This window comes from Macaca fascicularis, chromosome 6 (genome assembly GCF_037993035.2).
Source record: "Macaca fascicularis isolate 582-1 chromosome 6, T2T-MFA8v1.1".
NCBI classification, from domain to species: Eukaryota; Metazoa; Chordata; class Mammalia; order Primates; family Cercopithecidae; genus Macaca; species Macaca fascicularis.
The window spans coordinates 75,360,428-75,384,227 of record NC_088380.1 but is presented as its reverse complement, the minus strand read 5'-3'; the positions used below and the strand labels follow the sequence as shown (position 1 = coordinate 75,384,227).

The 23,800-nt window shown below is 42.5% G+C and overlaps 1 protein-coding gene and 1 pseudogene across 5 annotated transcripts in view; both read left to right on the top strand.

Annotated features, from left to right (window-relative positions):
• The first annotated feature begins 572 nt into the window (after positions 1 to 572).
• On the top strand, positions 573 to 655 carry LOC123574310 (small nucleolar RNA U13; annotated as a pseudogene).
• A 1,466-nt stretch (positions 656 to 2,121) lies between these two features.
• Positions 2,122 to 23,800, top strand: part of LOC102130507 (survival motor neuron protein-like) — a 31,541-nt gene continuing 9,862 nt past the window's right edge. For 4 of the 5 annotated variants that reach the window (XR_010587402.2, XR_010587401.2, XM_045393841.3 and 1 more), the window contains exons 1-7: positions 2,122 to 2,249; positions 15,584 to 15,655; positions 18,108 to 18,227; positions 19,063 to 19,263; positions 19,420 to 19,572; positions 21,338 to 21,433; positions 22,743 to 22,853. Coding sequence is in view for 3 of the 5 variants with exons in the window: in XM_045393841.3 (XP_045249776.1) it covers positions 2,169 to 2,249; positions 15,584 to 15,655; positions 18,108 to 18,227; positions 19,063 to 19,263; positions 19,420 to 19,572; positions 21,338 to 21,433; positions 22,743 to 22,853 (834 nt within the window). In the remaining 2 variants the exon portion in view is untranslated. The remainder of the gene's footprint in view (positions 2,250 to 15,583; positions 15,656 to 18,107; positions 18,228 to 19,062; positions 19,264 to 19,419; positions 19,573 to 21,337; positions 21,434 to 22,742; positions 22,854 to 23,800) is intronic. The other variant, XM_065546371.2, reaches the window with a different exon arrangement.

Genomic DNA, 23,800 nt, shown 5'->3' with positions numbered 1-23,800 from the left:
TTGCAGCGAGCCGAGATCGCTCCACTGCACTCCAGCCTGGGCGGCAGAGCGAGACTCTATCTCAAAAAGAAAAAATTTTAAAAACAAACAAAAAGAAACCTAGTTCTATATTTTGTTTAAATTTCTTTTTTTAACCATCATGGAATATGTCCATGTAATTTGTTTAAATTTTGACATCAAATGCAATTGTGAGAATTTTTATGATTGAGAAAAATATAAGCAAGCTTTACAAAAATACATATCTTTTTTGACTTTTTTTTTTTTTTTCTCAGAGAGTCTCGCTCTGTCACCCAAGCTGGAGTGCAGTGGTGCGATCTCAGCTCACTGCAACCTCCACCTCCCGGATTCAAACAATTCTCCTGCCTCAGCCTCCTGAGTACCTAGGATTACAGGTGGGTGCCACCACCCCTGGCTAATTTTTGTATTTTTAATAGAGATGGGGTTTCACCATGTTGACCAGGCTGGTCTGAAACTCCTGACCTCAAGTGATCTGCCTGCCTCAGTCTCCCCAAGTGCTGGGATTACAGGAGTGAGCCACCGTGCCCGGCCTTTTTGACTTTTAAATTATCTTGATCCTTTCATAGTTCATAAGTGTGATAATTGGGTTTTCATGTTGATGTATGAGATGTACCTTTGGCACATTACTCTCCTGACATGACATTTAAATTTTTTTTTTTTTATCTTGTGACAATTTAACTTTTTTGACATATAAAAACTGTATGTATTTATTTGTTTGAGATGGAGTTGCACTCTGTCACTCAGGCTGGAGTGCAGTGGCGTAATCTTGGCTCACTGCAACCTCCGCCTCCTGGGTTCAAGTGATTCTCCTGCCTCAGCCTCCCAAGTAGCTGTGATTACAGGCCTGCACCACCACACCTGGCTAATTTTTGCATTTTTAGTAGAAACGGGCTTTCACCATGTTGACCAGGTTGGTCTCGAACTCCTGACCTCAAGTGATCCACCACTTTGGCCGAGGATCCCTTGAGCTCGGGAGGTCGAGGCTGCAATGAGCCGAGATGGCGCCACTGCACTCTGGTGACAGAGCGGGACTCTGTCTCAAACAAAAAAGGTTGGGGGATCAAATGTCTTCTAGTGTTTAAGGATCTGCCTTCCTTCCCGCCCCCATGTTTGTCTTTCCTTGTTTGTCTTTATATAGATCAAGCAGGTTTTAAATTCGTAGTAGGAGCTTACCATTTACTTTTCCAGTGGGCGGGGGCGGAGGGGAATACACACACACACACACACACACACACACACACACACACCCCATTTACTTTTCCAGTGGGCGGGGGCGGGGGGGAATATACACACACACACACACACACACACACACACACCCACCATTTACTTTTCCAGTGGGCGGGGGCGGGGGGGAATACACACACACACACACACACTCGAGTTAGAGACCAGCCTAAGCAACATGCCGAAACCCCGTCTCAACTAAATATACAACAAATAGCTGGGCGTGGTGGCGCACGCCTATAGTCCTAGCTACTGGGGAGGCTGAGGTGGGAGGATCGCTGGAGCCCAAGAAATCGAGGCTGCAGTGAGCCGAGGTCGCGCCGCTGCACTCCAGGCTGAGTGACAGGGCGAGGCTATGTCTCAAAACAAAACAAAACAAAACAAAAAAGAAAGGAAATTATATAACACAGTGAAATGAAAGGATTGAGGGAGGCTGGGCGCGGTGGCTCAAGCCTGTAATCCCAGCACTTTGGGAGGCCGAGACGTGCGGATCACGAGGTCAGGAGATCAAGACCATCCTGGCTAACCCGGTGAAACCCCGTCTCTAGTAAAAAATACAAAAAAAAAGCCGGGCGAGGTGGCGGGCGTCTGTAGTCCCAGCTACTCGGGAGGCTGAGGCAGGAGAATGGCGTAAACCCGGGAGGCGGAGCTTGCAGTGAGCCAAGATCCGGCCACTGCACTCCAGCCTGGGCGACAGAGCAGGACTCCGTTTCAAAAAAAAAAAAAAAAAAAAAAGGATTGAGGGAAATTAAAATTACACGCCATAAAGGTGGGAGGGCGATAACCACTCGTACAAAACGTGCGAAGTTATTTCAAGCGGTCCTCCAGGCCACCGTGCTGTTCCGCTCCCAGAAGCCCCGGGCGGCGGAAGTCGTCACTCGAAGAAGGGAAGGGGCCCCACGCTGCGCACCCGCAAGTTTACTATGGCGATGAGCAGCGGCGGCAGTGGTGGCGGCGTCCCGGAGCAGGAGGATTCCGTGCTGTTCCGGCGCGGCACAGGCCAGGTGAGGTCGCAGCCAGCGCAGTCTCCCTACCGGCGCTCGCAGCACCCTTCTTCCGGCCCGACTTTCCTTCCACAGCCGCGGGACGGCGTCAAGTCAATCCGCTCACTGGAGTTGTCCGCGTTTTTTACGTCTTTTCTCACTCCGTTCCCTGCGAACCCCATCCGTAAGCTCCTTCCTCGAGCAGTTTGGGCTCCTTTATGGCGTTGAGTGGAGGCCCTGCCGCGACTTGGCAGTAACTTATTTTGTTCACCCGTCTTTGGCTGGTGTCGGGGAGGTGAGGGCATTAGGCCAGGGTGAAGCAGGGAAACCACTTAGGAGTCTGTTAAGATGATCCGGACTTTAGATCAAGATGTTATTAACAGAGTTAAAGTATTTGGATTGTGGATATATTTTGAAATCGGAGGCAACAGGTTTTTCAAATAGATTCGATAACGGAGGTTATCCTGAATAGTTGAAAAGATACAGTTGCTTTTTACTTAGATGCGAAAGAGCAGATTGCCAGTAGAGCAGATTTCTCAGGAGTTCAGTCTTGGGCATAGCATGGTGGGGGTGAATTTGACTGGAGTGAGTTGGAGAGTAGGAGAAGAGAAATCCAAGGCAACATTTGACCAGCCTGGGCAACATAGTGTGACTCCGAGTCCACAAAAATTAAAAACACAAAATTTACACAGGCGTTGTGGTTCGCGCCTGTGGTCCCAGCTACTTGGAAGGTTCAGGTCTTGGAAGGCTCAGGGAGGTTGAGGCTGCAGTGAGCTGTGATTGCGCCTCTGGGCGACAGAGCCAGACCCTGTCTTAAAATAAACAAAAACATCGGTAGACATATTTCAAGGAATTTTATTTAAAAAAAATTTTTTTTTTAAGAGACAAGGTCACTCCCTGTGGCCCAGGCTGGAGTGCAGTGGCGTGATCCTAGCTCATTGCAGCATCAATCTCTTGGCCTCAAGCGACCCTCCTGCTTTAGCCTTTGGAGTAGCTGGGACTAAAGGAGTGAGCCACCACGAAATTTTATTATAAATGGAGGGTAGAGAAATTGGGCAATAAATGGAGGGGAAAGTGAGGTAAGAGGAATTTTAATTGTGTGTGTGTGGTTTTGAGAGAGGGGGGTCTTGCTCTGTTGCCCAGGCTGCTGGGGTGCCAGTGGCGCAATCATGAATCACTACAGCCTTGACTCCTGGGCTCAAGCTATCCTCCCACCTTTGCCTCCCAAAGTGCTGGGATTACTGGTGTGAGCCACACTGCACTAAGATGGGAGCAACGTGTTTCAGCATGTTTGTGGATTGATGGGAAAGAAGAATGGGAAAGTTGATGTCGCAAAGAAGAGAATTGCTAGAGCAGTGTCCTAGAGTAGGTAAGAAGGGATAGATTTGGCCTTTGTTGGAAACATTAGCGGTTCTTTTGGTAACTAACAGCTATATAGTTACACATCTATGATATGTGAATGGGCAGATAGGATGGCAGGAGATTTTGAAAGTTCTCTTGATTCTTACTGTTCTCTTAGTGAAAGAAGCAAGGTTATCAGCTAGGAGCTAGGATGTGAGAGGAAAGAGAAGTTGGGAAGTAGATAGTTCTTTAGAAAAGTGGGCAAGGGTTGGACAGGGAAGTTTAGTGGAAATGTTGCTAGGCAACATAAAAGGCCTACTTGAGATTCGTGGTCATGAGTTGAAGGAGACCAGACAGCAAGATTGTGTGTATGAGGGCAGCCACAGAGTAAATGGAGAGTTGAAATTAATACGATTGTAGTTTTACCACGTGGATATGAAGAAGTGAGGGGGAGAAGTACAAAGGAGTTATCTTAACAATTGACCATGAAATTTAAGCTGGCTAAGAAAGGAAATGAGGATATTAAGACCCTAAGAGACAGTTTAAAAAGTGGGAGGATGGGCCGGGCATTGTGGCTCACTCCTGTAATCCCAGCACTTTGCGAGGCCGGGGGGGGGGGGGGGGGGGCAGATCACAAGGTCAGGAGTTCGAGACCAGCCAGGCCAATATGGTGAAACCCAGTCTCTACTAAAAATACAAAAATTAGCGGGCGTAGTGGCACATGTCTGTAATCCTAGCTACTCGGGAGACCGAGGCAGAAAAATTACTTGAACCTGGGAGGCAGAGGTTACAGAGAGCCGAGATCACGCCTTTGCACTCCAGCCTGGGCAACAAGAGCAAAACTCCATCTTAAAAAAAAAAATACAAAAATTAGCTGGGTGTGGTGGCACATGCCTGTGATCCCAGCTACTTGGGAGGCTGAGGCAGGAGAGCCACTTGAACACGGGAGGCGGTGGTTGGAGTGAGCTGACATCGCGCCACTGCACTCCAGCGTGGGTGACAGAGCAAGACTCCGTCTCGGGGGGAAAAAAATTAACTGGACATGGTGGCAGGTGCCTGTAGTCCCAGCTACTAAGGAGGCTGAGGGAGGAAAATTGCTTGAACCTGGGATGTGGAGGTTGCAGTGAGCCGAGATCGCGCCACTGCACTCCAGCCTGGGTGACAGAACGAGATTGTCTCAAAAAAAAAAAAAAAAAAAAAAGTGAGAGGATCAATGTATTGCCAGTCCTAGTGAAGTGGAATGTTTGTCCCCATTAAACCGCTAGTAGGAGTAAGTTGCAGAGCCTAGAAGGTGATGGTTGAGAGAGTGGGATTCTTGAAACTGTGTTTATGGAGAGGTTGTGATTATTGGTTATAATAAATAAATACTCTTGAAGCGAGTGAGTAGCTGAGATTTGGGGATGTGTCAGTTCATTCTCATACTGCTACAAAGACATACCTGAGACCAGGTATTTATAAAGATAAGAGGTTTAGTCAGCTTACAGTTCTGCGGCCTGTACAGGCTTCTCTTGTGGAGGCCTAAGAAAACTTAACAGTCATGGCAGAAGGTGAAGGGGAAGCAAGCACAGTCTTCGTGTGACCAGCAGGAGAGAGAGAGAAGGGGAAAGTGCTACATACTTTAAAACAACCAGATCTTGTGAGAACTCTTAGCAGGAGACAGCACTAGGGGGATGGTGCTAAATCGTTGGAAATCACCCCCATGATCCAGTCGCCTCCTATCATGCCCACCTCCAACACTGGGGATCACAATTCAGCATGAGATTTGGGTAGGGACACAGAGCCAAACCACATCAGGGAATGTACAAGATTGTGGTGGATAGGAGTTTAGAACCCTGCAAATACAGGGTAGTTGAAGGGATCATTTACATGGATATTTAAATCACCAAAAATTATGGCAGTGTTGGAGAGAGAACTGCAATGTAAACATTAAGGAATGAGGAAGAGTGACTCAGGATGCTGTAGATGACTGCAGTAGGAAGTGATAATAGACTGTGAGTCTGGTGACAAGATTTTCCTTCTTACCCCGCCCCCCCCAAACAGAGACTCTTTCTCTTGCCCAGATGGGAGTGCAGTGGCGCAATCATGGCTCACTACAACCTCCTCCCAGGCTCAAGTGATTCTCCCACTTCAGCCTCTCAAGTAGCTGGAACTACAGGCACTGACCACCATGCCTGGCTACTTTTTGTCAGGATTTTCAAAGCTGGGAATTTTTAGAGGGGAATGGAGGAGAATAATCTGGAAGTGCAAGTAAGAAGCAGGGAAGATTTCTTTCCCACATCTCCAGTAGGTACCGTGATATGAAGAGTGTGGAGGAGAAAAGAGGAAACATCTAACATTTGAGATGACTGCAGAGGAAAAGGCATCCTCGGGGAGTTGGATTTTACTTAGAGTGAGAAATGAAGGGATGATTCAGAGGTTAAAGAGTGGGATTTTGTTATTTACTCAAGGGAGCACAGTGGAACTTTCAGGAAGTGGTAGGAGAAGGTAGAAGATGGCAGGGTGTTGGGAATAATTTGAGAAATCTGAGCTGCTGGAAGTGACTGAGAATCGGATATAAAGGCGGTCCTGATGTTCTGTTCTGGCTGCCCTTGCTGTGTAACGAATCTGCCAAAACTTAGTGGCTTGAAACAACAAAGAACATTTTATTATTTCTCATCGTTTCTGTGGGTCAGGAATTTGTGAGGGCCTTGCTGGGCAGTTTTCGTGCAGCTGTCTCGTGGTTGTGCCTACATAGTTGCTAGAGCTTCAGTAGCTGGGGACTGAGCAACTAGGGATTGGCGGGCTATCTCTTTTTTTCAGGTAGTCTCATGAAGATTTCTTTATGTGGTTTCAATGTGTGGGCTGGTTTGGATTTCATTATAGCGTGGTGGCCTCAGTTGGATTGATGTTTTGTGATCCTTCTCATCCCTCCTTGTCCTGTCCCCAGACAACCACTGATCTACTTTCTGTCACCATAGATTAGCTTGCATTTTTAATAATTTTATAAGCATGGAATGATAAGTACCTTTTTTGTCATGTTTCTTTTACTTCGCATAGCTATTTTGATTTTCATCCATTTTATTGCTGAGTAGTGTTCCATTGCATTTATATACTATACTGTATCCATCGCTTAGTTGTGAACATTTGGGCTTTTTCCAGTTTGGGACTGTTAATAAGTAGAGCCACTGTGAATATTAGTGTATAAGACTTCGTATAGCCAAGGCTGGCAGATCACTTGAGCCCAGGAGTTCTGAGACCAGCCGGGGAAAAATGGTAAAGCCCCTGTCTTTTTATTTTAAAATCAAAAATTAAAAATTTTCTATAAAAAGAATTTTAGAAAGACTTTATATAGACGTATACTTTCATTTTTCTTGAGTAAATACTTAGGTCACAGGGTAGATGTATTTTTAAGTCTTTTAGGAGCTGTCAAACTCTTCTTCAAAGCGGTGGTTGCACCGTTTTACTTTTGAATGTAACAGAGTTTAATTGAGCAAAGAACAATTCAAAAGTTGGACAGCCCCCTCAACTAGAATAGGTTCAGAGCAGCTCCCCCATTTTGCATTTTGACCAGCAATGTATGAAAGTTCCATTTGCTCAGTGTCCCTGCAAACACTTGGTATGGTCAGTCTTTTTAATTTTAGGCATTATAATAGATGTAGTGGCGTCTTGTGATTTTAATTAGCGTTTCCTAATGACCAGTGCTGCTCTTGATCATTTCATGAGCTTATTTGCCATCCGTATATCTTCTTTGGTGAAGTGTCTGTTCAAATCATTTGGGTTTTTTTTTATTTTGGAGACAGTGTCTCACTCTGTCACCTAGGCTGTTGTGCAGTGGTGCAATCACACAGCCTACTGCAGCCTCCACCTCCTGCTCACAATCTTCTTGTCTCAGCCTTCTGAGTAGCTGAAATTACGAGCACGCACCACCATGCCTGGCTAATCTTTTTTTTCTTTTTTTTTTACACGGAGTCTCGCTCTGTTGCCCAGGCTGGAGTGCAGTGGCACAATCTCGGCTCACTGCAACCTCTGTCTCCCAGGTTCATGCCATTCTCCTGCCTCAGCCTTCCCAGTAGCTGGGACCACAGGCGCCCACCACCATGCCCGGCTAATTTTTTGTATTTTTAGTAGAGACGGGGTTTCACCGTGTTAGCCAGGAAGGTTTCCATCTGCTGACCTTGTGATCCACCTGCCTCTGCCTCCCAAAGTGCTGGGATTACAGGCGTGAGCCACCACGTCCGGCCAAACTGGCTAATTTTTTAAAAATTTTGTAGAAACGAGGTCTCGTTATGTTGCCTGGGCTTGTCGTGAACTCCTGGGCTCAAGCTATCCTTCCTGCCTCAGCCTCCCAAAGACTGGGATTGTAAGTATGAGCCACTGCACCTGGCCAACTTACTCATCTTTTAATTGAATTTTTTTGTTGTTGCAGTTTGAGAGTTCTTCGTATTTGCTGCGTACAATATCTTTATCAGATAGGTAACTTGCATGTATTTTCTCCCGGTTTACCACTTGGTTTTTCATTTTGTTAGCAACATCTTTTTAAGAACAGAAAATCTTAATTTTGCTGAAATCTAATTTTTCAGTTTTCTCTTTGATGGTTTTGAGAGAGGAGGTAAAAAGAGACTAGCTAGGCCGATAGACAAAGAGTCCTCGGTAGAACTTCCCTTCTAACAAAAAGCAGCCCAAGAAATCACTTCTGTTCCAACTAGGAGCAGCCTGGAAGATCGGGCTGTAAACATTGATAAAGAAGCAGTTCTGACACCGAGAGGGAGCTTCCTGGGTAATCAGCAAGCTTCACATATGTACAATGGGTCCCAGTAAACAACAGTGGACCTTAGTGAGCACATTCCTTTTTTTTTTGGACATACTCAGATAAGGAAGCTGAAAGCGTGCATGTTGTGGGTTGTTGGGGATGCCTGCAGCTGCACGGAGAGAAAGGGGCACCTGGGACCAGGCATGTCCACCATGGAGGCTCCACCTCCCCTTATTTAGCACATGCACGATAGGAAAGAGATAAGCAATGTGGAGTAGCTCAGGCCAAGGACCTGCCTGCATAATAAAAGGTGTCCACCATGGAGGCTCCACCTCCCCTTATTTAGCACATGCACTATAGGAAAGAGATAAGCAATGTGGAGTAGCTCAGGCCAAGGACCTGCCTGCATAATAAAAGGTTGGGGTGGGGGCTGCCAGAGATTCACGCTCTATGCAGATGGCACACCTGGTCCTAACTGGTTTTTTGCTCCCTATGGAGATAAGATACCCCCTTTCCATTAGGTCATTTATAAAAATGCTTGCATTTCACCCTGGAATGGCAACCCTTTTCAGGACTCCTCTCTGCAGGAGAGAGCTATTCTCTTTTATTTGCCTATTAAATTTCTGCTCTAACCTCACACCCTTGGTGTGTCAGCGTCCTTGATGTCCTCGGTGTGAGACCAAGAACTTCGGGTGCCATCCTGGGCAACAAAGCCATTTCAGTTTGTTCTTTTGTTATAGGCAATCCGTGATCACAGATTTCTCTCTCTTTTTTTTTTTTTTTAATACAGTTTAGAGTTTTAATTTTACACTTAGGTCTGTAATCCATTTTGAGGTAATTCTTATATATGGCTCAATGTAGGTGGAAATTTGGTTTGTTTTTGCATAAGGATTTCCAATAGTTTTACCATCATTCCTTGAAACTACTATGCTTTCTCTGTTAAACCACATTTGTAACTTTAGTTAAAATCAATCATAAGGCCGGGCGCGGTGGCTCAAGCCTGTAATCCCAGCACTTTGGGAGGCCGAGACGGGCGGATCACGAGGTCAGGAGATGGAGACCATCCTGGCTAACACGGTGAAACCCCGTCTCTACTGAAAAATACAAAAAAAAAAAAAAACTAGCTGGGCGAGGTGGCGGGTGCCTGTAGTCCCAGCTACTCAGGAGGCTGAGGCAGGAGAATGGCGTGAACCCGGGAGGCAGAGCTTGCAGTGAGCCGAGATCCGGCCACTGCACTCCAGCCTGGGCGACAGCGCGAGACTCCGTCTCAAAAAAAAAAAAAAATAAATAAATCATAATATCACAGGGCTATTTCTGACTCTAAATTCTGTTACATTGTCTATTAGCCTATATTGATGTCAGTACTACACTTTTAATTACTATAGCTTCAGAGTATGTCTTGTAAACCAAAAATAAAATTATAGGCACCCCCCTGCACAACCAACTGAATGGACCCATCCTCTCATCCAAGGGCATTCCAAAATTAACCTGAAAAACTAGTTCAAGCCATGATGGAAGGGGGAGTTGGACATGTCTCATCACACCCTCCTCCCTTTTGGAATTACTGATACAACAGACTCTTAAAGTCTGATAAGAAACATTTACAACCTACCCTCTCTGAAGCCTGCTACCTGGTAGCTTCATCTGCATGATAAAACCTTTGTCTCCACAACCCCTTATGGTAACCCAAACATTCCTTTCTACTTGAAATTCTGTTGATTTCAAGTAGTGGCCAATTAGAAAATCTTTAAATCTTCCTATGAGGTAGAAACCTCCCTACCCCCACTTTGAGTTGTCCCGCCTTTCACGACAGAACTCATATACATCTTACATATATTGATTGGTGCTGCATGTCTCCCTAAAATGTATAAAACAAAGCTGTACCCCACCACCTTGGGGACATGTCATCAGGACCTCCTGAGGGCTGTGTCATAGGTGCGTCTTTAACCTTGGCAAAATAAACTTTCTAAATTGATTGAAACCTGTCTCAGATACTTTGGTTTACAATCTTAAAGTTAGGTAATGTAAATTGTCCAGCTTTGGTTTATTTGTGTCCTTAGTATTTCCATATAAATTTTAGAATCAGCTTTTCAATTTAATATACTACTTTTCTCTTAGATCCACAATTAAATATATTTGATGCTAACAATTCTGGTTTTTTGTTTTTTTGTTTTTTTGTTTTTCTGGACAGAGTTTCACTCTTGTTGCCCAGGCTGGAGTGCAGTGGCGCAATCTTGGCTCACCACAACCTCTACCTCCTAGGTTAAAGCAGTTCTCCTGCCTCAGCCTCCTGAGTAGCTGGGATTACAGGCATGCACCACCACGCTAATTTTGTATTTTTAGTAGAGATGGGGTTTCTCCATGTTCATCAGGCTGGTCTCGAACTCCTGACCTCAGGTGATCCACCCACCTCGGCCTCCCAAAGTGTGGAGATTACAGGCGTGAGCCACTGCGCCTGGCCAGTTCTGTTATTTTTAAAACCCAAGTTTCCCTGGTCAATCTTGGTTGGATGAAGCTTATTTTTAGTAGATTCCCCTGAAAGGCTAGGGAGTACAGTATTCTACATTTTAATCTTTTCTTAGTCTTGCTACTTCAAGCATATAAAATTCTTGGCTCATACTTTTTCCCCATAAATTTCTATGAGAAAGTCTAATGATAACTGATTTTTTTTATTTTGTAACTTAGTCTTTTTGCTTAGAGGCTCTAAGGATGGGAGGGGGTTCTTCCTCCCATCCCTAGGAATTTTTCTTTTTTTTTAAATTCCTGACCACTAGACCACCAGGGACATTGTTTTGTTTTTATTCTTCAGGGACCCCATGTGTACCTATGTTAAATAAATACTGTTTGCCAACTTATCAACCATTTTGCTTTTTATTTATTTTTGTTCCTTTGGTTCTTTTTCATGCCTTTGCTTTGGTGCTCCTTAGGTTTTCAGTCAGATATATTTGTCCTTGGGTACCTTGTAATCAGTATTACTTTTTCTTCTGTCAGTTTGTTTTCTGTTCGTTTTGAAATTACTTGTTTCCTGGTCTGGCAGTAACAGTTGAGATATGAGGAGTTTGAGTTACCATCTGTCTGTGTATCTTGCTTTAAGACTGCACTCTTCTATTGATATCACTGTTCTCTGATTCTGTGATTTCCTTATTTCTTCAGGACCACCCTTCATTTTCTACTGTTTGCTTCCTTTTTTTTTTTTTTTTTGAGATGGAGTCTCACTCTATCACTCAGACTGGAGTGCAGTGGTGTGATCTTGGCTCACTGCAACCTCTGCCTCCCGGGTTCCAGCAGTTCTCCTGCCTCAGCCTCCCAAGTAGCTGGGACTACAGGTGCACACCACCATGCCCAGCTAAGTTTTGTATTTTTAATAGAGATGGGGTTTTGCCGCATTGGCAGGCTGGTCTCAAACTCCAGACCTCGAGTAATCCACCCACCTCTGCATCCCAAAGTGCTGGGATTACAGTCATGAGCCGCCGTGCCCGGCCTCCCCCGCCTACCTCCCCCCCCTTTTTTTTTTCGAGACAGAGATTACAGGTGTGAGCCACTGGACTCCAGCCTGTTTTTATTCCTTTTACCACATCTCCAAGGAACATCTTCCCTTCCAAGTGGGAATGTAACCTTGAACAAGTCAGTTAATCTCTTTGTGATTACTTTTCTTATCTGCAAAGTGACTTAATGCTTTTAAGTACTTTTTTTTTTTTTTTAAAGACAGGGTCTCTGTCACCCTGGCTGGAGTGCAGTGGCATGATCTCTGATCTCCACTCCCTGCAATCTCCTCTTCCCTGGTTCAAGCAGTCCTGCCACCTTAGCCTTCTGAATAGCTGGGACTACAGATGTGAACCACCACGCCCAGCTAATTTTTGTACTTTTTGTAGAGATGGGGTTTTCCCATATTGCCCAGGTTGGAATTATAAGTACTTTTTATCATACAGCAAGATTGACAGTTTTATATTGGAACACATTTATCTCTATATAATAGAGATTAACAGGAAAATGACAAGGCTGGGTGCGGTGGCTCATGCCAATAATCCCAGCACTTTGGGAGGCTGAGGTGGGAGGATCACTTGAGGTCAGGAGTTTGAGACCAGTCTTGCCGAGATGATGAAAGCCCATGTCTACTAAAAATATAGAAATTAGCCCAGCTTGATGGTGGGAGCCTGTAATCCCAGCTACTTGAGAGACTGAGGCAGGAGAATCACTTGAACCTGGGCAGCAGAAGTTGCAGTGAGCTGAGATCATGCCACTGCACTCCAGCCTGGGTGGCAGAGCGAGACTCTTGTCTCAAGAGAAAGTGAACAAACAAACAAACAAAAAAAATAACAAACTTTTTTGGAATTCATTGGCTAATACCGTACCAAATCCAAAATACTCTATAGTATACCAAATCCAACTCTACCTTATAGTATAAATTGGATTCTATTTGGACTTGTCTCACTGATCCCTCAAACAGTGTGTTTTATTTTTTATCGAAGTAAAAAAATTTGTCATTTTAGCCATTTTTAAGTATATAGTTCAGTAACATTAAGTATGTTCATGTTGTTGTGCAATAGATCTTCAGAACTTTTTCGTCTTACAGCCTGAAACTCTACCCATTAGCAAATCCCCATTTCTCCTTCCACTTAGCCCATGGTAATCATCATTCTTTCTAATTCTATAAATTTGACTATTTTAGTTACCTCACATAAGTAAATTCTTTTTTTTTTTTTTTTTTTTGAGATAGTCTTGCTCTGTTGCCTAGGCTGGAGTGCAGTGGCACTATCTCGGCTCACTCTAAGCTCCGCCTCTTGGGTTCACACCATTCTCCTGCCTCAGCCTTCCAAATAGCTGGGACTACAGATGCCCACCACCACACCCTGCTAATTTTTTGTATTTTTAGTAGAGACAGGGTTTCACCGTGTTAGCCAGGCCAGGGTGGTCTCGATCTCCTGACCTCGTGATCCACCCGCCTTAGTCTCCCAAAGTGCTGAGATTACAGGCATTAGCCACTGTGCCTGGCCTCACATAAGTAAATTCTTATAGTGTGTTTATTTTTGCTTCCATACCTTTTTTGTTGTCCTTGTTCATGTTCTTTCTTGGAATGCGTTCTATTTTGTCTACCTGTACAAATCCTATTGGTTTTTTGGTTTTTTTCTTCCCCCCCCCGACAAAGTCTCAATTTGTTACCCAGGCTAGAGTGCAGCGGCACCATCTCCACTCACTGCATCCTTGACTTCCTGGGCTCAAGTGACCCTCTCGCCTCAGCCCTGCAGGTGGCTGGGACTACAGGCATGTGCCACCATGCCCAGCTAAATTTGTTTTTTGTTTGCTTGTTTTTGAGACGGAGTCTCACTCTGTTGCCCAGGCTGGAGTGCAGTGGCACAATCTCGGCTCGCTGCGATTTCTGCCGCCTGGGTTCAAGCGATTCTCCTGCCTCAGCCTCCTGAGCAGCTGGGATTACAGGTACCTGCCACCACGCCAGTTTATTTTTGTAGTTTTAGTAAAGATGAGGTTTCACCTTGTTGGCCATGCTGGTCTCGAACTCCTGACCTCGTGATCTGCCTGCCTCGACCTCCCAAAGTGCTGGAATTACAGGCGTGAGCCACCATACCCAGCCAAAATTTTTGTATTTTTAGTAGACACAAGGTTCTTACCCTGTTGCCTAGGCTGGTCTCGAACTCCTGAACTCAAGCAATTCACCTGCCTTGGCCTCCCAAAATGCTGGGATTACAAGCCACTGTGCCCAGCCTAAATCCTGTTGGTTTTTTTTGTTTTGTTTTGTTTTGTTCTGTTTGTTTTTTGAGACAGAGTCTCGCTATGTCTCTCAGGCTGGAGAGCAGTGGCGCGATCTTGGCAGACTACAACCTCCGCCTCCCAGGTTCAAGTGATTCTCCTGCCTCAGCCTCCCAAGTACCTGGGATTACAGGCATGTGGTACCATGTCCAACTAATTTTTCTATTTTTAGTAGAGACAGGGTTTCACCATATTGGCCAGGCTGGTCTCGAACTCCTGACCTCGTGATCCACCCACCTCGGCCACCCAAAGTGCTGGGATTACAGGCGTGAGTGGTTTTTATTTCTTAGGTCGGATTCCTGCATATGATCTTTCAGTATACATTAGTTTCTTTCCTTTTTAATTAAAATACTGTTTATATTTCACATTTTGATGTTTGTTCAGATTTGTTTTATATTGTTTTTTGTTTCGTCTTGTGTGATCGTCTTAAATCCCTAGTTAGATCATAACTGAACAGTAACATGTTTCTATATATCTCTCAGTGACTTGCACAGTGCTAGTAGTGCTAAAAAAATATTTATTATTCTTATTTTGTCGTCGTCGTTGTTAGACAGGGTCTTGATCTGTCACCCAGGCTAGAGGGCAATGGGAAAATCATTGCTTACAGCAACCTCCAACAACTGGGCTCATGTAATTCTCCTGCCTCAGCCTCCCAATTAGCTGGGGTTACAGGCATGAGCCACCATGTCTAGACAAAAATATTTCTAGGTGCGGTGGCTCATGCGTGTAATTCCCACACTTGGGAAGCCGAGCGAGGCTGGAGAATGACTTGAGCCTAGGAGTTCAAGACCAGCTTGGCTAAGTGGCGAGACCCCATCTCTACAAAAAATTTTAAAAACTAGCCAGGCATGGTGGCATGCACCTATATTCCCAGCTACTCAGTGGGCTGAGGTGGAGGGTCGTTTGAACACAGGAATTTGAGGGGAGAAAAAAGGCAGAGAGAGAGAAGTGAAGAAAGAAAGGAGGGAGGGAGAGAAGAAAGAAACAAAATAAAGGAAAAGAAAGAAAGAAAACTGATACCAGGAAAGCAGGAAAGGGAAATGGAAGTAAAAAATAATAATAAAAATAAAATGAAAATTGGTTAGTCACTATTAACTATTTTGTATCCTTATAATCTGGAAACATAATTTCAAAAGAAAAAATATTCTTTGGATCATAGGTTCTGAGGTCAGAACAGCTTTCCCATAGTCTAGATGAAGTCAAGTTTTATCTGATCTTAATTGAAATAAGTGTAGCTGGCCTTGAACAAATCTACTCATGGTCTGTAGATAGGAATTAAATTGTAGGGGCATTCACTTTATGGCATTCATTCTTAGAACATTTACCTGTGTCCAGCTTTTGAAGTAAAGTCACAAAACCTCTAAGCAGGTTAAGTTTCCTGTGGCTTTATTTAGGATTTTAAATACTCATTTCAGTGTAATTTGGTTATGTGTAGATTAAGATGACTGTTGGTACTAACATACATTTTCTGATTAAACCTATCTGAACATGAGTTGTTTTTATTTCTTACTCTTTCCAGAGTGATGATTCTGACATTTGGGATGATACAGCATTGATAAAAGCATATGATAAAGCTGTGGCTTCATTTAAGGTATGAAATGCTTACTTAGTTGTTTTCTTATTTTCTCTCGTTATTCATTTGGAAAGGAATTGATGACATACAGTAAAGTGTTAAAGTACATGTTACTCAGTTTTCGTTTTGAAGATTAGATGATAATATGAGTTAGTTAAATCAGGTGATATCTTCCTTTAGAAGTTGATAGCCTATATATGTCATCCTTTTTATGAAGGCAATTTAAATAAAATTTAAAATATTTATTCCTACCTGGGTATGGTGGCTCACTCCTGTAACCTCAGCACTTTGAGAAGCCAAGGCAGGTGGATCACCTGAGGTCAGGAGTTCGAGACCAGCCTGGCCAACATGGTGAAACCCCATCTTTAATAAAAATACAAAAATTAGCCAAGCGTGGTGGCACATGCCTGTAATCCCAGCTGCTTGGGACACTGAGGCAGGAGAATCACTTGAACCTGGGAGGCAGAGGTTGCAGTGAGCAAAGATCGTACCACTGCACTCCAGCCTGGGCGATAGAGTGAGACTTCATCTCAGAAAACAAACAAAAAGTGTATTCCTTTTAGTATTTTTACATTGTATCAAACTATAGAAGTCCTCTAATTGAGATTAATAGGAAAAGGACAACCTGAATTATAATTTTAAACATTTAACAAGCATTTAATAAAATAATGATGAAGATAAATAGCATTAGTACGGCAATTAATACTTGTAGCATGCTGACAGTACTCTATGTGCTTTGCATATATTAAATTAATCTAATCATCTCAAATTCTGTAAGTTGGGTATCAAGTCAAGTGTTCCTATTGGGTAGGAATATACAGTTCTTTTAGGAAGTGTAGTATGGTTCTGTGTCTCAAGACACTTATACAGTTGGCCAACATCAGCACCTTCTCCACTCTCTGAGATGTTTAATCTTACTGAGCACTAAATAAGGGTCATCAGTAGTCCAGGCTACCTTGAACAGAGCATATACTCATACGGTGTATAAAGAGTACCAAGCATACAGAGTTCATGTCTTTCTCATAGTTACTCTTGTAACGTGAGCTAAGGATCAGACCTCTATGTCACCTTTGTAACTGATTTCTAGATTTTTTTTTTTTTTTTGAGATGGGGTCTTGCCGTGTCACCCAGGCTAGAGTGTGTAGTGGCATGATCATGCCTCATTGTAGCCTTCAACTCATGAGCCCAAACAATCCTCCTACCTCAGCTTCCTGAGTAGTTGGGACCACAGGTGTGTGCCATCACACCCAACTCACTTTTGTTTTCTATGTAGAGATGCAGTCTCACCCTGTTGCCCAGGCTGGCCTGGAACTCCTGAGCTTAAAAGATCCCTCCGCCTTGACCTCCCAAAGTGCTAGGATTACAGGCATGAGCCACTGCACCCGGCCTAATTTTTAAATGTGCTTTCCAGTATACACTGAAACTAGAAGTCAACGAAAGAAGAATTACCAAGAGAGTTCTATAAAATAGAGATTGAAATGGGGCTCAGTGTGGGGTGGGTTGGTTATATTTCGGGGAGAAGTAATCTGAGTAAAGGAGGAAAAGAACTGACGCGGGAAAACGATAGTTTTAGTAGTGAGTTTGAGTATGAATTAAGTTGAGATTGAGTTTGAATTAAGTTGAGGTTGAATATGAATTAAGTTGAGGTTGAGTTTGAGGTATGAATTAAGATGTGAAATTGATCATTGGAAATGTTAGATTGAGAACAGTCAGAGCTGGATTAAGAGCTTCATAAGTGTGTTTGCAGACTGTTGTAACTAAAGTAATAAGAATAGATGGCCTTGGCTGGGTGCGGTGGCTCATGCCTGTAATCCGAGCACTTTGGGAAGCCAAGGCGAGCAAACCACGAGGTCAGGAGTTCAAGACCAGCCTGGCCAATGTGGTGAAACCCCATCTTCACTAAAAATACAAAAATTAGCTGGGCATGGTGGTACACACCTGTAATCCCAGCTACTCAGGAGGCTGAGGCAGGGGAATCGCTTGAATCCGGGAGGCGGAGGTTGCAGTGAGCTGAGATCAGCGCGACTGCACTCCAGGCTGGTGACAGAGTGAGACTCTGTGTTAAAAGAAAAAAAAAGATGGCCTTAAGCAAGTAAAGAAGGATGGCCAGTTCTTATTGGGAATGCCTAAATCTAAGGTTTAATCAGAAGTAATGAAACCACTGGGCCCTACATTGCCATGACATCCAAGGGGCCATGAATATCAGGAAGAAAGATAATTAACAGGGTCTAATGTTACAGAGAGGTTGAGAGGAAGGAGATTTGATTAAAAGGGTCTTTAGAGCTGATAATCAGATGTATGATGCCTTTAAGAGCAGTTTTATAGTGTAGGGAGTGGTCAAAAGAGGAAATAGATGCTTTCTGAGGTGATGGAGCCTTGAGACTAGCTTATAGTGGTAACTGGGTTGTGTTGTGACTTTTATTCTATGCACCACCCTGTAACATGTACATTTTTATTCCTATTTTCATAGCATGCTCTGAAGAATGGTGACATTTGTGAAACTTCAGGTAAACCAAAAACCACACCTAAAAGAAAACCTGCTAAGAAGAATAAAAGCCAAAAGAAGAATACTGCAGCTCCCTTAAAACAGGTTATTTTAAAATGTTGAGATTTAACTTCAAAGGATGTCTCGTTAGTCCTTATTTAATAGTGTAAAATGTCTTTACCTTAAGTGATTAGTACAGTGTTTATGTTGACATATAATTACACAACTTCAAAAACAACTATTAAATTTTCTGTTATTTAGGAACATGCATGTTAGTCATGAAAGTATAAAGAATTAGATGGGAATGATAAATGCTAAAATCAGGACATGTGTTCCATTTGTGAGTGGAAGGCAGGGAAAAGGTGCCGTTTGGGAGGAGTACCCAAGAGCCGTAAGCTGAATTGGCAGTGTTTTACATCTTAAGCTGAGAGATAGATTTTTTTTCCCCTTTTTCTTCAAAAACCCTAAAACTATTAATTCCAAGGAACCCAGAAGTCTAGGTGGATTATTTCTGCTAGTAGTCCTGAAAGCTGAATATTTTGGTGTCTTTTGAGCCAACTTTAGTTTCATCATTACCAAGGGGAAGAGAGCTGACAGTTGACGAGCACTTGGTCTAGGCCAGTCCAGAGTGCTGGGCACCATATGCATTTTCTCTCCCTCCTGCTGTTCACCACAAATATGGGAGGTAGCTTATATTATAGCCATCTAATAAGATAGGGAAACTAAGACTCAAAGAGATTCAGAAACTTGTACATGATTATAAAAGCGAGAGTTGGAATTCAGATTTATGTATTTAGACCCCAAGCCTTTCTCATTACATTATTTTGCCTTCCAAGTGTCTACCCTCTATCCTTTGCCTCCACACTGATCAAAACAAGATATTAGTTTGCCCTCTTCAAAAGAAATGTGTGCATGTATATATCTTTGATTTCTTTTGTAGTGGAAAGTTGGGGACAAATGTTCTGCCATTTGGTCAGAAGACGGTTGCATTTACCCAGCTACCATTGCTTCGGTTGATTTTAAGAGAGAAACCTGTGTTGTGGTTTACACTGGATATGGAAATAGAGAGGAGCAAAATCTGTCCGATCTACTTTCCCCAATCTCTGAAGTAGCTAATAATATAGAACAGAATGCTCAAGAGGTAAGGATACAAAAAAAAAATTCAATTTCTTGAAGCAGAGACTAGATGAGAAACTGTTAAACAGTATATATAGTTGTCAGTTTGATCCACTGAGGCATTAATTTTTTCTTAATGACACTCTTATAACAAAAACCTGCATATTTTTTCTTTTTAAAGAATGAAAATGAAAGCCAAGTTTCAACAGATGAAAGTGAGAACTCCAGGTCTCCTGGAAGTAAATCAGATAATATCAAGTCCAAATCTGCTCCATGGAACTCTTTTCTCCCTCCACCACCCCCCATGCCAGGGCCAAGACTTGGACCAGGAAAGGTAAACCTTGTATGAAAGGTTTTCCAGAAAATAGTTAATATCGGGACATATAACCTCTCTGTTAACTAATTTGTAGCTCTCCCATGAAATTTTTGTAGCTTAAATACACAAGAATTTTTTGAAAAGGAAATAAGGTGATGCAAAATAGTTAATTTTTAAAAAAAGTTAGACACTGCAGTGGATGCAACAATGCTTTATATGAAAGATTTATCTGGTTACTTTTGTGGAGTATTAGGTATTAGACTGATAATTAGTACACTTATATAAGTTAGAAAGTATAATAGTGGGCCAGATGCGGTGGCTCACACCTGTAATCCCAGCACTTTGGAAGGCCAAGGCGGGCGGATCACGAGGTCAGGAGTGGAGACCATCCTGGCTAACACGGTAAAACCCCATCTTTAGTAAAAATACAAAAAAATTAGCCAGGCATGGTGGCAGACACCTGTAGTCCCAGCTACTCGGGAGACTGAAGCAGGAGAATGGCGTTAACCTGGGAGGCAGAGCTTGCACTGAGTCAAGATCGTGCCACTGCACTCCAACCTGGGCGACAGAACGAGACTCCATCTCAAAAAAAAAAGTGTAATAATAATTTATCATTAGCTGGATGATACGCTGTTGTTTCCCATGTTACCTGTATAAGATATGTAAAATAAGAACACTTTATTTACATCTAATACAGATAAAATCCTGAGGCGCTCTCAGATTGTTTTGTAGAGTTCACATGTAAATATTGTTTTCATTTATGGTCCTTTTGGTTATAAGTAACAGAAATCAACTCTAAAAAGATTTTATTATAGGTTAGATTATGTCATGGAACCTAAGGGCTTGTCCCTTTCTAGTTCTTTTGTGTAAAGTAGTGATTCTTCCATGGAGGGGATGGTATTTAGGCAAATTTTGTGGTTTTTTTTTGAGATGGAATTTTGCTCTGTTGCTCAGGCTGGAGTGCAGTGGCGCCATCTCGGCTCACTGCAACTTCCACCTCCTGGGTTCAAGCTGTTCTCCTGCCTTAGCCTCCTAAGTAGCTGAGATTAAAGGCACCCGCCACTGCACCCGGCTAATTTTGTATTTTTAGTAGAGACAGGGTTTCACCATGTTGGCCAGGCTGCTCTTGAACTCGTGACCTCAAGTGATCTCCCCACCTTGGCCTTCCAAAATGCTAGGATTACAGGCGCCCGGCCTAGGCACTCATTTTTAAAAATCAAGCATGACTCATCAAAAGTTTTAAGATTTTCCGTGATAATGTTCTTATTGAGGCTTACATTATATTATAGTTTCTTGACTCTAAAATGATGTATCCTCTTAGAATATATATATCATGCTTCATTGGTCTCAGGGGGCTGATTTTTATAAGGTGAGAGATTTGCTAGTTTTCACAGCATGTGCTTTAAGTTAGCATATATAGCTAAACAGGCTTTCATAAAAACATTATACAATTTAGTTAATGAAATTCGGGATATAGTCTTTTATGATTGAAATAATTTTGCTGAATAGACTGTCTTCTGATTTATTAGGTAATTACCACTCTTATTTTGTTTTACTTCCTTAATGTCTACATAGAAAGGAAATGAGAAAAATCCAGAGGTTGTCATTTGACTTATGAGTCGGTTTGACTTCAGGATTTGGTACATGAAATTTCACTTAATCTTTTTGATATGTATAATACAAATATTCTGGGTAATTATTTTTATCCTTTCGTTTTGAGTCCTTTTTATTCCTATCATATTGAAATTGGTAAGTTAATTTTCATTTGAAATATTCCTTATAGCCAGGTCTAAAATTCAATGGCCCACCACCGCCGCCGCCACCACCACCACCCCACTTACTATCATGCTGGATGCCTCCATTTCCTTCTGGACCACCAGTAAGTAAAAAAGAGTATAGATTAGATTTTGCTTTCATATACAATTTGATAATTAGCAGAATAGAGGATCGGAAAATGTCATTGTAGACCATCCCTTGGGCCAGATTCTAATGGGTAGAAATTTGAACTAAACCTCCGGGGTTTTTTGTTTGTTTTTAATGCCTTTCTGTTACCCAAATGCAGTGCTCTTGTAGTCCCAGCTCTAAGCTCTAGGTTGCCTGCTTCTTTCCTGGCAGAAGTTGGTATCTAGTCTATAGGGAAGTAGTTCCTGTTAGAAGGGATTTAATTATACCATATATAAGGGATTAGTGTTTGCCCTTCTAGGTATAGTTGGATGTTAGCTTCTGATGTAAACTGGATTTCTTTTTCTTTCTTTTTTTTTTTTTTTGAGGCAGAGTTTTGCCATTGTCGCCCAGGCTGGAGTGCAGTGGTGTGATCTTGGCTCACTGCAACCTCTGCCTCCTGGGTTCAAGCAGTTCTGCCTCAACCTCCCGAGTAGCTGGGATTACAGGCGCCTGCCACCATGCCCGGCTAATTTTTGTATTATTAGTAGAAATGGGGTTTCACCATGTTGGCCAGACTGGTCTTGAACTCCTAACCTTAGGTGATCCACCCACCTTGGCCTCCCAAAGTGCTGGGATTACAGGCGTGATCTACCGCACCCAGCTGTAAACTGGATTTCTAATGTTAGATTTTTAGGTATTAACAATAGATACAAAGATACTTTTTGGCATACTGTGTATTGGGATGGGGTTAGGACAGATGTTCTACCCAAGATGTTTGCTTAAAATGGCCCTTGAAATGATATGTGAGCTGTGTGTGTGCGCGCGCACGTGTGTGTGTCTGTGTGTGTGTGTATTAAGAAAAAGCATGAAAGTATGCTTGACTTTTTTTTACTCATAGCTTCATAGTGGAACAGATATATAGTCTAAATCAAAATGTTTAAATTTTTATGTCACTGTCTTTTGATCCTTGTTAAATTTAATTTTGTTGGTATTTTGTTGTTATTAGTTGGCTTTCTCCAAATGCTAGCTATATTAAGAAATTTAAGGCCAGGTACAGTGGCTCATGCCTGTAATCCCAGCACTTTAGAAGGCCAAGGCAGGAGGATCACTTGAGCTCAGGAGTTTGAGACCAGTCGGGGCAGCATAGCAAGACCTCGTCTTTGTTTAGGGGAAAAAAAGAAATTTAAGTAGGAGATGATCTAAGCAAACATACAATTAATATCTAGCATTCACTGTATAATATAAATCTCCAGACTTTACTTTTTTGTTTACTGGATATAAGTAACATCTTTTTCTGTCTCCAGATAATTCCCCCACCACCTCCCATATGTCCAGATTCTCTTGATGATGCTGATGCTTTGGGAAGTATGTTAATTTCATGGTACATGAGTGGCTATCACACTGGCTATTATATGGTAAGTAATCACTCAGAATCTTTTCCTGACAATTTTTTTGTAGTTATGTGACTTTGTTTTGTAAATTTACAAAATACTACTTGCTTCTCTCTTTATATTACTAAAAAAAAAATAATAAAGTACAACTATCTGTCTGAAGCTTAAATTACTCTTGCATTGTCCCTAAGTATAATTGTAGTTAATTTTTAAAAGCTTTCATGCTGCTGTTAGATTATTTTGATTATACATTTTTGAATTGAAGTTATACTTTTTGTAAATAATGTTTTAATATCTGCTTTGATTTGAAATTGATTGTACGGGAATGGAAAAGATGGGATAATTTTTCATAAAAGAAGAATGAAATTCTTTTTTTTTTTGAGACAGAGTCTTGCTCTGTCGCCCAGGCTGGAGTGCAGTGGTGCGATCTTGGCTCACTGCAAGCTCTGCCTCCCGGGTTCATGCCAGTCTCCTGCCTCAGCCTCCCAAGTAGCTGGGACTACAGGTGCCTGCCACCACACCCGGCTAATTTTTTGTATTTTTTAGTAGAGGCAGGGTTTCACCATGTTAGCCAGGATGGTCTCGATCTCCTGACCTCGTGATCCACCTGCCTCGGCCTCCCAAGAAAAATGAAATTCTTCTTATGCACAAAGATCTGGGGTAATATGTACCACATTGAACTTTGGGGAGTATGGCTTCAAACTTGTCACTTTATACATTAGTCTCCTACAGACATGTTCTATTGTATTTTAGTCAAAACATTTAAAATTATTTTTAGAAGGAAGCTCATGTGCCCTGCTAAAATTATGATGTGATATTATAGACACTTGAATTTTTAGTAAATTAATATAGAAGAAACAACTGACTTAAAGGTGTATGTTTTTAAATGTATCATCTGTGTGTGCCCCCTTTAATATTCTTATTTAAAAGTTAAGGCTGGGCATAGTGGCTCATGTCTATGATCCCAACAC